The sequence below is a fragment of the Rhyacophila brunnea genome, unplaced genomic scaffold, assembly GCF_057557595.1.
Source record: "Rhyacophila brunnea isolate RB1 unplaced genomic scaffold, BYU_Rbru_1.0 scaffold_1, whole genome shotgun sequence".
Taxonomy (NCBI): Eukaryota; Metazoa; Arthropoda; class Insecta; order Trichoptera; family Rhyacophilidae; genus Rhyacophila; species Rhyacophila brunnea.
This window is the reverse complement of record NW_028232751.1, coordinates 32,036,019-32,047,999: the sequence shown is the minus strand read 5'-3', so window position 1 is coordinate 32,047,999 and position 11,981 is coordinate 32,036,019. Positions and strand designations below refer to the sequence as shown.

Sequence of the window (11,981 nt, the reverse complement as noted above, 5' to 3'; positions counted from 1 at the left end):
TAGACAAAGTGGAAGAGAATGCGATTATTATTACGTCGTCGTAAAATGTATTTTTATAGAAATGTGGCAGGTGGTTGCAGATTAGTTGACTATTACAAAAAGGGATCTTGAATCTAAAAAAGGTTGGAATCTAAGAATTGAGCACAGATTTGCAATATGCACTTTCATTGCATTGTAGGTAGAGTTAGTTTTTCAATTCCATCTGTTAAATAATGAAATTAGTATGAGCAGACCCCGATGTCAATGAGTAGGGTCACTTTATTTTTCAGATATTGTACCGACGCTTAATAACTTGACAGATACCTGGTATTTTAGTGTTTTTTAGGATCGGTTTAGCCCTTATATTTTTACCCCTTTGTAGTAAAATGTACTATAATTTATTTAATAAAAGATGGCAACACCGAGGCGCGGGCGCCGGACGACTCGGCTCAGTCGCGAGCGGGTGTTTCGCGCCGCCGCGTTGCATAGTGCGCGAGTTGCGCGCTCCGCGGCGGCAGCCAACTTTCGGAGTCCAGTCTTGACTGGTGAGTAGTGATCTGAGAGCCGCCGAGCTCACTCGTGTCTTCGACATGCAGCAGTGCGGCTTCTGTTCTCTGGTGTCAGGCCTCTTGAGGAGAGCCATGTGTGTCGGCAGCAGGAGAGGCAGCGGTGAATCCTACCAGAGGGATAGCCCGGAAAGAGATCCTCCGGTAAGTGCTTTCACATGAGTAAGTTACATCGCAGCGACCGACGTGATACTTCCTCCCGTTACTCTTTATTTACCTTCGCGTATCGACGAGGGGCCACTGCACGCACTTTACGCCCGTGCGACGATTATAATCAATACATTAATTGAACGGGAGTTGACAGTCACGTGTCGATCGAAGCGAGCCTGTTTGGCATTTGTTTTTATTTATATTTTGTCCGTCTGACAGCCTCTCGGAACAAATGAATCCAAAAATCTTCATTGAAGAGAAGGCGACCTTGGGTGAGGCGGTTCGCACGCCGCGTTTACTTCTGAAGTTGTGTGTGTGAATTTACAACAGAGAGATACAACGCTCCCTTATATGTGAACGGCTGCACGTGTATGTGAGAGCCCATACCTGGATAATCATTTATTTGGAATTGCAATTGCTGTTTTCCTATACCCGTATTACGGAAGTGATCAAATAAAGCTAATGTCTTTCTGAGATGTTGATTGCATTTCATAGAAGGAAGCTCACTGTTTGCAGTGTTTACGGAAATCCAGTTTGACAGATGCGGCAATGTCGTATGGACAGTGTGCGGACTACAGATGTTTACAATCGGCTACAACTTCATTGTAAAGAGTGCACACACACACAACATAATAAAGTGTATGGAAATCATAAAAAAATGCATATTATATTCGTCGCTCGCCGCTCGCATTCACAGAAAAAACATTCGATTTGATATTACTGATTTTAGTTAATACTATCGTAATGATAACAAGATTCCATATGTTCTATTTTCATGTAAAATTATCTAGCACATAGTCAGAAAATAATTTATACACCGGGAGATAAGAATATTATATTCTCTCAAACAATACATTACAAAGTAAAGGTACACTATTAAACTAGGTAATACATTCGTTTGCAATACACGTGTGTTATTTTGGCTGTCAACTCCATTAACACAAATCTACTTATATGTCGACTAAGCAGGTATTTTGACATGCTCAATTCTTAATTAATTGTTATCCACATCACGGAGGTAATACTTTCACTAATCGTGCATTTCGAATTATCATAACATGTAGTACCAACTAATGTTTTCCACCTGTGTATCCGATTGAGTGGAATATTCGTCGAAAAGTTCATGTAGTGTGAGATTATGTCAAATTAAAATCGCCAGACTGATCATTCTCTTATATTGTACATTGAAATATTTTTGAAGGTGTGATAAAGAAACCCAATGTAGGTACTTGTATGATTACCAAAGGACAAATTAATAATAACTGGCGGTCTCTATTACTTGGTCCATGAAAAAATCCGTGATATGACTGGAATACAATGAATAAAATAAATACTGGATTACCTGACCGGCAGCTATTTTGATAGAAAATATAAACATCTTAAAAAGATGCTATTTTTCACATTATGAGCGTAAAAATCAATCACAACGTAAAACAACCAATCAACATGTAAAAATTCTTCATTAATAAGTCAGCTATTGTCTAACACTCAGAAGCAGTTTATCGAATAGAAGAAAGAGTCCATCCAAAGAAAAATTCGTACAGCTAAAGAAGAATGGATGTCCGGCCAATGCAAAGAAAATTAAAATATCCAACGAAAATACGACTCATTTAATATGCATAAGAAGATAAAAGAAACATTAGGAATTACGAGAGGAACCTCATCAACTATCTTGAAAGACGAAGATGGGCAAATCATACTAGACATAGAAAAGAAACTGATATATTGAACAACTGCTTGGGACCTATTGGCTATAATTTTGATGAGCCATTAAAAGAGCACAAATAATATTTACTAAATAATAATACATTTTAAAAATGTTAAAGCACTCGGCCCTAATAATATTATATACAATGAACTGACAAAAGTTTTTAGAAGTCCAATTAAAAATTCTAGATTTTACGAAACTGGCATAATCATTCATTAATTTTATTATCCCATTAATCATCAATCTCATTATTATTATAACATTAATCACTCACAAAAGAAAGCGAGTTTGATGAGCCAAATGATAAAGATTTTGTTAAAAATCATTCATAATAGGGTTTTTATGGGTTAAAGTACAATATACGAGGGTACGTATCGTATGCATATACTATATAAAAAGTACTATTTAAGTAAATAATCTAAAGTTAGTAAACACTTATTAATTAAAGTCTTTATAGTGTGAATAATATCAATATTGTATAAACCTATAATGACATTATATAAAAAAAATATTCGACTTTTCTATTCTGCACCATAAGTTCTGTGCTTTTCATAATTTTGTAGAGATTCACTAAAGCGTACTCAAAGTAAATTACAATGCGGCCTGCCTTAATAATTATTGTAAAGCTTTAAAAAATAATACATTTAATCTTATCGTTACGTAAGTTAAGTACTTGTATTAAATTGAATGAAGCTCTTGTGAGTTTGTAAATTATGATGGAAAAATACAATTTAACTGAGTATTGTTATTAATCTGTTCTGTTATCAAAAAGTAGAATAGGAATTACACGCCGACGACAAATTTTTGTTGGTAACCTAAATTTAAAAAAATGTTATAGATATAAACATTATAAATTATGTCAAAGGGAGGCGCGAAAAGTTTAACATAATAATGTAGCCACAGGTTTGCAAGTGCATAATTCATAACACGGCAGTTAATTATAAACTACATAAAAAAACAGTCCTATAAAAGTTATGTTGTTTGCAAACCTGTATGAAGATAGGGAGACTAATAATATTATTATAAGTACCTCATTTCTATACTATTGTCCGTGGCCCCCACAAGATGGGGACTGACAGGGCTCCAGCCTGGGGGCCCGGCGTTGCGGATCGACCAGTTAAGTGAGATAAACACGCACCACAAATCCGTTTTATTAGTAAAAAAAGTCACCTGGGGCGCTGTTTCGTTTACAAAATACTAACCTTATATAATATATGCGTCTGTGTGATACAAGCAATGCAAGTAGGCACTGTTACCATTAGTAACATCATATTTATTTGAAACGGGATTTTCTGCATTAGATGCAATGAAATCCATATATCGAGCCCGTTTAGTAAAAAAAAGCACTTTGTGTAAAATGTATTTAATGAAATAATGGCGCCAAGATTAGATTTTTTTAAAAAAGGGAGGCGTAGTAACGTAAAGTTTGAAAACCACTGTCCTAACATATCACTTAACTACAAAATCAATAAAAAAGTGATAAATATATGATTTGAAAAGAACCATGCACCTTCGTGCTTAGAGAAAGATTTTAGAAAATAAAAAAAGAATCTTGACTTGCTCTGCCGTAATTTTGTCTTTATTGACACGAAGTGTCCTCTGTTGTACCCGTGTACTGAAACACGAGTCAGGAGTTGAAACCGATGAATCTAAGTAGGGATCGGAATTATTCTGTCCTTCATATGACGCTGCAAACTTTTGAAATGCTTCAAAGTTGGCATTGGTTGATATCAAGTCGGCGTGGCCAATTGGGCCCGTGTGTGGCAAACATCGCCACTCATGTACATTTCGACCCGTGTTCTATCAGACTAAAACCGTGCAGCTTGGCTGCGAAGTCACCATGGACCTTAGACAATAGATACACCATGGACGGTTAGGAACTGGGTCACCCAGTGTGTTGGTCCTAATTATCTCATCTGAAGCCTGCATAACACACCTGTCGTATTCAGGTAGTTAATTATCCCGGGAAGTTAACTATTTTATTACACACCCGCCCACGACTGCGTTCACTCCACCCATGTCGTTGAGCAACACAGTAACACGTCTTACTTAATTCCAAATGCATCCCATTAGAATCAAGTAAGACACGTGTTAAACATGCTAACAATTATTGTAGATAACCGGCTTGTTTATGGAATTGCTCCCGTGTGATATCTGTGTTATTTTGGAGCAATAAAAATAACAGAAATGTGTTAACTGTTTAGAATAGTCTTCACGACATCATTTTCATAAAGGATTTAGCATCCAATCTTTATCAGACATCTCGATATTGTATTTTATTATAAAAAAAAAATCTCTGGATCGTAGTAACATTTTATCAGTTTCTTGATTTCGAATTTTTTAGAGAAAGAATTTGATGAAGATAATACATACCTATATATAAGTATTTCAAAATACAAAAAATTATAATATTTATGTGGACTCAAAGCATTTACCTAATATGTCGAGCAACAGGCCACATATTAACATATGAGGCCAACACCCATTAAAAAATCTTGAGAAATAAATTATAAATTTGAAATTATTCTCCGGAAAAATGCTATTGCTGACTTCATTGGTACGTACGAGTAACATTATATTATGTATTTATATACTTAAATATATTTCAGTCGGACAGAATTTATATAACGTTTCTTATACATGAAACATATCATGTATAGCTTATATACCTTGTTCACGACACAAAGCATAAATTGATTTTATACTATTATTGTCTTCTTCGCATAAACATTAAATCGATAGTATTCTCAGACGAGCTAATCATCCAAATCATAATCAATCTCGGCCAATCAATGAACCGCGACGTTTTCCCTTACTTGAAGTTACCTAGATAAAACCTATACTAAATTAATTTTTAAAAGTTATACATGCGAGTTATGGTACTTAATATCAATAATTTATATTCATATACACACACACACATATGTACTTTTAATAGTAAATATTATATGTATATACTTAGCCCTCTATAATCTGGCCAGACCAAGAGTAAAATTTTCAGCGATGCTATCTATACGAGCACTCCCAGCAATTTCGTATTCCTACTGCAAAATACTCTGCTCATTCGGTGTTTTAAAATAATTATTTTTACATTTGAAAACTTATTAAGTAATTATTATTTATTGTTGTGAAAAAATCTTTTGTATATCGATCGAATATTATTTTCATAAAATGTCATATTTTTTTGCGTTTTAATCTATTTAAATTTAACGTAAAGTTAATAACTATTTCCATTAATATAACTACCGCAATGTCAGTAAGTTTTTTTGATAGTTGCATTTTCGTAGGCATGGATCAAGAAAATAGTGTTGGATACATTTTTTTGCAATGAAAACTTCCATATGTAAATTTAGACAAGCTTTGAAAAGCTATCGTCTATTTCAAATAATTTCAGCATTACCATTTTGTAAGTCCAATATTTCCCGTTCAACAACTTCAACTTTTGCATGAACAAGTTTCGCAATTAATTCAGCTATTTTTGTGATCTTTACACCGTGCAAGCACAATTTAAAAAAAAGTTAATGAACACCGAACAAAATTTCACGAATTTGTCGGAAAAACGTAGATAATGGAATATAAATACGTTTTATTTGAAATTGCGATATTTAGGGAAACGGTAGAAAGGTTCTTCTTCTCGGTCGTTGCTTCATCGCTGAGGATCTTGGTTTTTATAAACCTATTCTACACGATTCTCTTTCAGGTATTGAATTCACTAACATATTTAGCTTAGATCGTTTATCGTATTAAATCCAGTGGCGCACCCAGGATTTAATATTGGGGGGGCCCTAGGAGGAGAATGTAAATTAGTCCCATAGGCTCCTTTTCTTCTTCAGAGCCTAATTTCTCGTTTATCGGTCTTTTGTCTATTGCGCTCGGTGTACCTGCACCATGGTCCCCACATCCTGAAACGGGCCTTCAGGCTAGGATATTTGGCGGTCCCCCTACCTACCGCTAAGATTAAAGGAAGTGTGAAACACTACATTAACGTTTTTCAAATTGTGTTTTAGTTCAAATTAAGGTACTTATACAGTGAATTATTGGCGATTTTTATTACATCTACTTTAATAATGGAGCTGTTGAGTATCGCATAATAATTAACAAAATTTATTGCACAATTATATAATTGAAAATGTTCATGGTCATGAAGCATAATAACTTAGTTTTTTTTACTATTAAAGCTAGTTTATGATGTGTGTTTATCTCACTTATCTGGTCAACCCGACACGCCGGGCCCCCCACAGCCCGGGCCCCCAGGCTAGAGTCCTGTCAGCCCTCCCCAGCCATGACCTACACCACTCCGGAATTCGGGTGGACACCGAGAATTTTTTGACAGTTCCATTAGGGATTTGGTTTCTAAAAAAACCTGACATTAGTGTTTCGAAATTTTTGTGTTAGAAATTAAAATCTAAGATAAATCTAAGATCTAATCTAAGTGCTCGGCCGTAGTCAATTGGCGGGCGCGGCGCGGCGGCGTCTTGCGAAACTCAAACGTATAACCGTGTGTATTTATGACCCAAAAAAGACACTGTCTACTAACATTTTACACACGGTTATACGTTTGAGTTTTGCAAGACGCCGCCGCGCCGCTCCCGCGCGATCACTACGTTCTTGCACTAGGGTATAGTTTAATGGCTTTCAATTTCAATGTTTAAAATCATTCTGATAATTTTCATGTTTGGGAGGTGCCAGGGCCCCTTGGCTCCCCCCCTGGGTGCGCCACTGATTAAATCAGTAAAAGTTTTATCACAAAATATTATCACACTTATCAGGCACGTGCACTTGTATACTTGTGCACGTTTTACGATACGCTGGTTTAAAAACGCTATGTGAACATAAGACAAGAAAGACGTAAGAAAAGCCAAATCAAATATTTTGCATTCGTTTGGAAATACGAACGTCTTTAATGATCAATGAATTTAATATTTTATATATTATAATATATGCTTGGAAACAGCCTCTTCCCTTGTATCGCAAAAAATAGTCAAACTAATGAAATGGGTTTCTCATTCGTTCTCGCCAACACCGCACCGCGTCACTCGTGTAATTTTTTTCCCCCAGAACCTCCAATAAGCGGCTTTCAAATGAACATAGTTACTATGTACGAGGGTGGGTCAATAATTCCTTAGAAAAAAGCATTAAAACAGTTTTTATTTTTGTATTTTTTTTTATTTCTCAACATAATCTCCTTGGAGCTCAATACACTTGGTTAGACGTTTCTCAATTTTTTTTAAACCGTCAGAAAAATAAGTTTTCGGAAGGTCCTCAAAATAAGCATTTGTCCGATCGATGACTTCTTCATTTGAAAAAAAAACGTTGTCCACTTAGCCATTTTTTTAAGTTTGGGAAAAGGAAAAAGTCACTGGGGGCTAAATCTGGCGAATACGGTGGGTGGTCGACCAATTCGAACTTCAATTCTTCAATTTTAGCCATTGATCGAAAACATGTGTGAACACGGGCATTGTCCTGATGAAAGAGGATTTTTTACCTGTTTAAATGAGGCCGTTTTTCTTCAATTTTGTTTTTTAGCTGGTTCAATAAAGATGCATAATAATCCCCTGTTATTGTTTTTCCTTTTTCCAAATAGTCAACGAAAATAATTCCACGTGCATCCCAAAATACTGTAGCCATAACCTTACCAGCTGATTTTACGGTTTTCGCCTTCTTTGGACATGGTTCGCCTTTCGCAATCCACTGCTTTGACTGTTCTTTCGTTTCGGGAGTATAGTGGTGTATCCATGTTTCATCTACAGTCACAAAGCGACGAAAAAATTCATCCGGATTGCGTTGCATGAGCGACAACAGGGCTTTAGAGGCCACCACCCTATTGCGTTTATTGTCGACTGTGAGCAAACGCGGCACCCATCTTGCAGAAATTTTTTTCATGCCCAATTTGTCATGTAAAATAGAAATGACGCTACCTTTTGAGATCCCTGTAACCTCAATTATCTCACTCAACTTTAATCTTCGGTCACTTAACACCATATCGTGGATTTTATTGATCATTTCTGGTGTAGTCACCTCTACAGGACGTCCTGAGCGTGGTTCATCCTTTGTTGATGTACGACCACGTTTAAATTCATTTAACCAGTTATAAATAGTTGCAAGTGAAGGAGCAGATATGCCGTGAACTAAATCCAACTCATTTTTTATTTCCTTTGCTGTTAACCCTTTTATATTAAAATGTTTAATAACAGCTCTAAACTCAATTTTCTCCATTTTTGTAAACAAGCAAATTTTTTTTTTAAATGTACGAGAAACACACAACAACCCGACCAATCTGATTGAAACTTCGCAGCATACTGAATCGGTAGTGCCGCTGCATGAAAACAAACCGCTTACAGTACTAGTCGCGCCACCTGTCGGCTTTTCTAAGGACTTATTGACCCACCCTCGTATTAATTTAATGACAAAATACATTCTAATGTCGCGTAATGATTGGAATGGTCTATTAAAATAAATAATGTTGCATCGGCCCGTTTCCATACAGCACCGAACTTGAAAAACTACGAATAAAATTATTTATTCATTTAGCTACTCATACTTATGTCGAGGATTGACGTTTGGCGGGAAAGTTTATACCAACAATGCCGAGTATTATTAAAGGAGTAAGTATATTTTTATCGATTACCGCAGATTGCACCATCTCTAGAAGTCGTCTCTATTTGTGGGCTTCACTTACAAGAATAGATATACAAATCATTTATATTCTCTACTCGGAATCCATTCCTCTATTTCGAGTAGGGATTGCAATACCGAATGAAAATGTCAATACCGGTTTTTCGGTATTTCTTATTGAATACCGGTATTTCTTAAACATTAAAAAAACAGAAGTAGGTCGGTGCTTATCAATAAATATAGCTATTAAAATCTTTTTAAATATTATTTTATAGAAAAAATCTACATACCTACATTTATTATGTTGACATTTAAAATATGTATTGAACATAATAGTAGAACGTGATTTTTTACAAATAATTTGAATAAGTATATTGATAATTTTAACTAAACCCCTCAAAAGTTCATCAATTGCAAATAAGTCCCGGTTGCAGGAAAAGCTTCTTAAATTCAACGCTTGTACAGTCATCAATAATTATAGAATAATTGAACATTTTTGTCACGGATGTTTTCTATTTCGAAATAATATTATGATAATTCATCGCGACAATTATGTATATAAATATATTTGATGAAATTTGTTTTATTATTTTTTCACCTCTGCTGGATTCACTCAATATATTTGCATTTTAGTAGCACATAACTTATAATTCATTTTCAAAAACGTAAACGAGTGTACTTTCTTAATACCGAAAATTCCGGTATTTTGGATTTTTAAAACCGGTATTTCGGTATTGATAAATACTGGAATACCGGTTTTGAAATACCGGTATTGCAATCCCTAATTTCGAGCATAAAACTTTTAAGATTATATAGGTTTCCATGATAAAATGTGAATATCCATAATATTAACAATATAATATATTTATATATTATTATAAGAACGTCATTTTAACAAATTGTTCATTACAATAATTACTTGACGGTGTTCATATGGTTGTAATTGCAATACAAGTGGTGTAATATAATCAAAAAATGAGTTAGTATTAGTCTATGGATTTTTATGCCTAATAACCCGTTTACACATGCATGTATTTATTGGCGGCAGTACGTATTGTCTCGACCATAATGATACAATGCAAAAATGTAACACGACTGCATGCATGGATCACAAAAGTTTAACGGCTTCTGAATTTTCATGCAATGGTTGGAACTGCATGATGTATGCGCATGCACAGTAGAACGGTAGTGGCGAACCTGCCGGAAAAATACAAACTACACTGCGCGGAGCATTTTGACGTTTACCAATTTTCACATCCGGTCAAATGGCACCATATAATGAAAATTTATAGACCAAACGAAAAACAAACTCCATATAGAGTGAAGTGTCAATAGAAGTAATTCCCAACCTTTTAGCTTTGCGAAAATGTAAAATCATTTTCTGGCATTTTCTGGCATTTTCTGCGAACATAACATCCCACGTGTTAAGTAGTAAATTAACGAATAAAGTATTTAAGTTAAAATTTAACTAATTAAAATAAAGCTTTTAAAAAATAAAGTATTTAATTACCCATGCTATAACATTGATCACAACTGTTCTGCTTAGAAGGACATTGCCAAAAACTATTTAAATAAACAGATTTAAAGATCAAATAGTAAAACATTAATAAACTAATATTAACATCCGAAATCGCGAACAAACAAGTTTTCACAAAATAGTTAAGGTTGAATATCTACTCTATGAAAGAAAGCCTTTGTAATAGTAACTCAATGGAGTTTGGGCATAACCTGATAACTGCTTTCTTGGTCATTTTATGTTAAGAGTAAAAATTGGGTCACTATAGTATTATCTTCCATTTGGTAATAACCCGATATCTATATTTCACTTAAAATGCTCAAAACGCTATTGTAATAATATGATGATATGTGAACAAATACAGTGGTTAGTTTGGTCAAAACATGACCAATGACCTTATCATAGTTTGATCACTGATAAGTGACCTTATTTTCCTAATTAGTGAAATAATTGACAATCTAATTATTGTCATATTCTTCTTCATTTATTTATTTTTAAATGTTTTTTTTCAATTTTAAACAAACAAATAAACTGAAATTTATGTGGGTAATTCAAAGCTTAAAATGGCTCTCCTGTAAATTTAACATTTTGCAGTTAACAGGTTATGCCCAAACGCCACTGAACTATATGTTATTAATACCATTAAAAAGTTGTTAGAAGTATGTCTTATGTTAATTAAAAATATTTATTACTCGAAAATGTTGAGAAAAACCTTCATCTATAGAGATTAAGCCCAAACATAAAATGACTATGTACTAATTTTCATATAAACCTGCAGAGAGGTGAGCTTACGCATTCTGTAGCGTAGACAAAAATGGCTCTTACGACAATCGGAAACTTGCTTCAGTGATTTTAATGGGAAATAGCAGAAGGAACGATATTCAGTCAGAAGAAGGGTTTTTTCTACATCTTTGGTATTCGAATGTGAATAAAAATATATTATTAATGTCATGACGAAATGTGAAAATATTTTTGGGACGTTGCTTAGTGAAAGTTTAATAAGAGTTAACATAATTTTTGTTGGGATGATATGTATTTTCTAAGATTATGAATGTTTATATTATGTTATGAATAATTACGATCGTGGCCGAAGGTTACTAATTATTATTATTTATTAGTTAATATTAGCTATTGGCAGTCACAAAAGGGAGAACAATAGCCAATGAAATTGTAATGTCGTTTTGAACCTAGAAAGAACTTCAATTATGATTTGAATGCATTTTCTATTTGTAAATATTACATCGCGATTGTTAGCGTTATCAAATTAATCATTATTATAGTCGTGACCTGATTGATAATTACATATATTATTAACTGAATATGTATATATGAATGTGTATAATATATAAATATAATTAAAGTCTTGCATCTCATAAATACGTAGGTACCTATATCGACTTGGGAATAAACAATATCACCAGAATAATTTAAATTCTATTTGAGCTCA

The 11,981-nt window shown here is 34.2% G+C and overlaps 1 protein-coding gene across 4 annotated transcripts in view; it reads left to right on the top strand.

Annotated features, from left to right (window-relative positions):
* The first annotated feature begins 428 nt into the window (after window positions 1–428).
* LOC147079683 (uncharacterized) overlaps window positions 429–11,981 on the top strand; it is a 138,040-nt gene continuing 126,487 nt past the window's right edge. For all 4 annotated transcript variants that reach the window (XR_015070076.1, XR_015070077.1, XM_085943205.1 and 1 more), the window contains exon 1: window positions 429–689. Coding sequence is in view for 2 of the 4 variants with exons in the window: in XM_085943205.1 (XP_085799331.1) it covers window positions 570–689 (120 nt within the window). In the remaining 2 variants the exon portion in view is untranslated. The remainder of the gene's footprint in view (window positions 690–11,981) is intronic.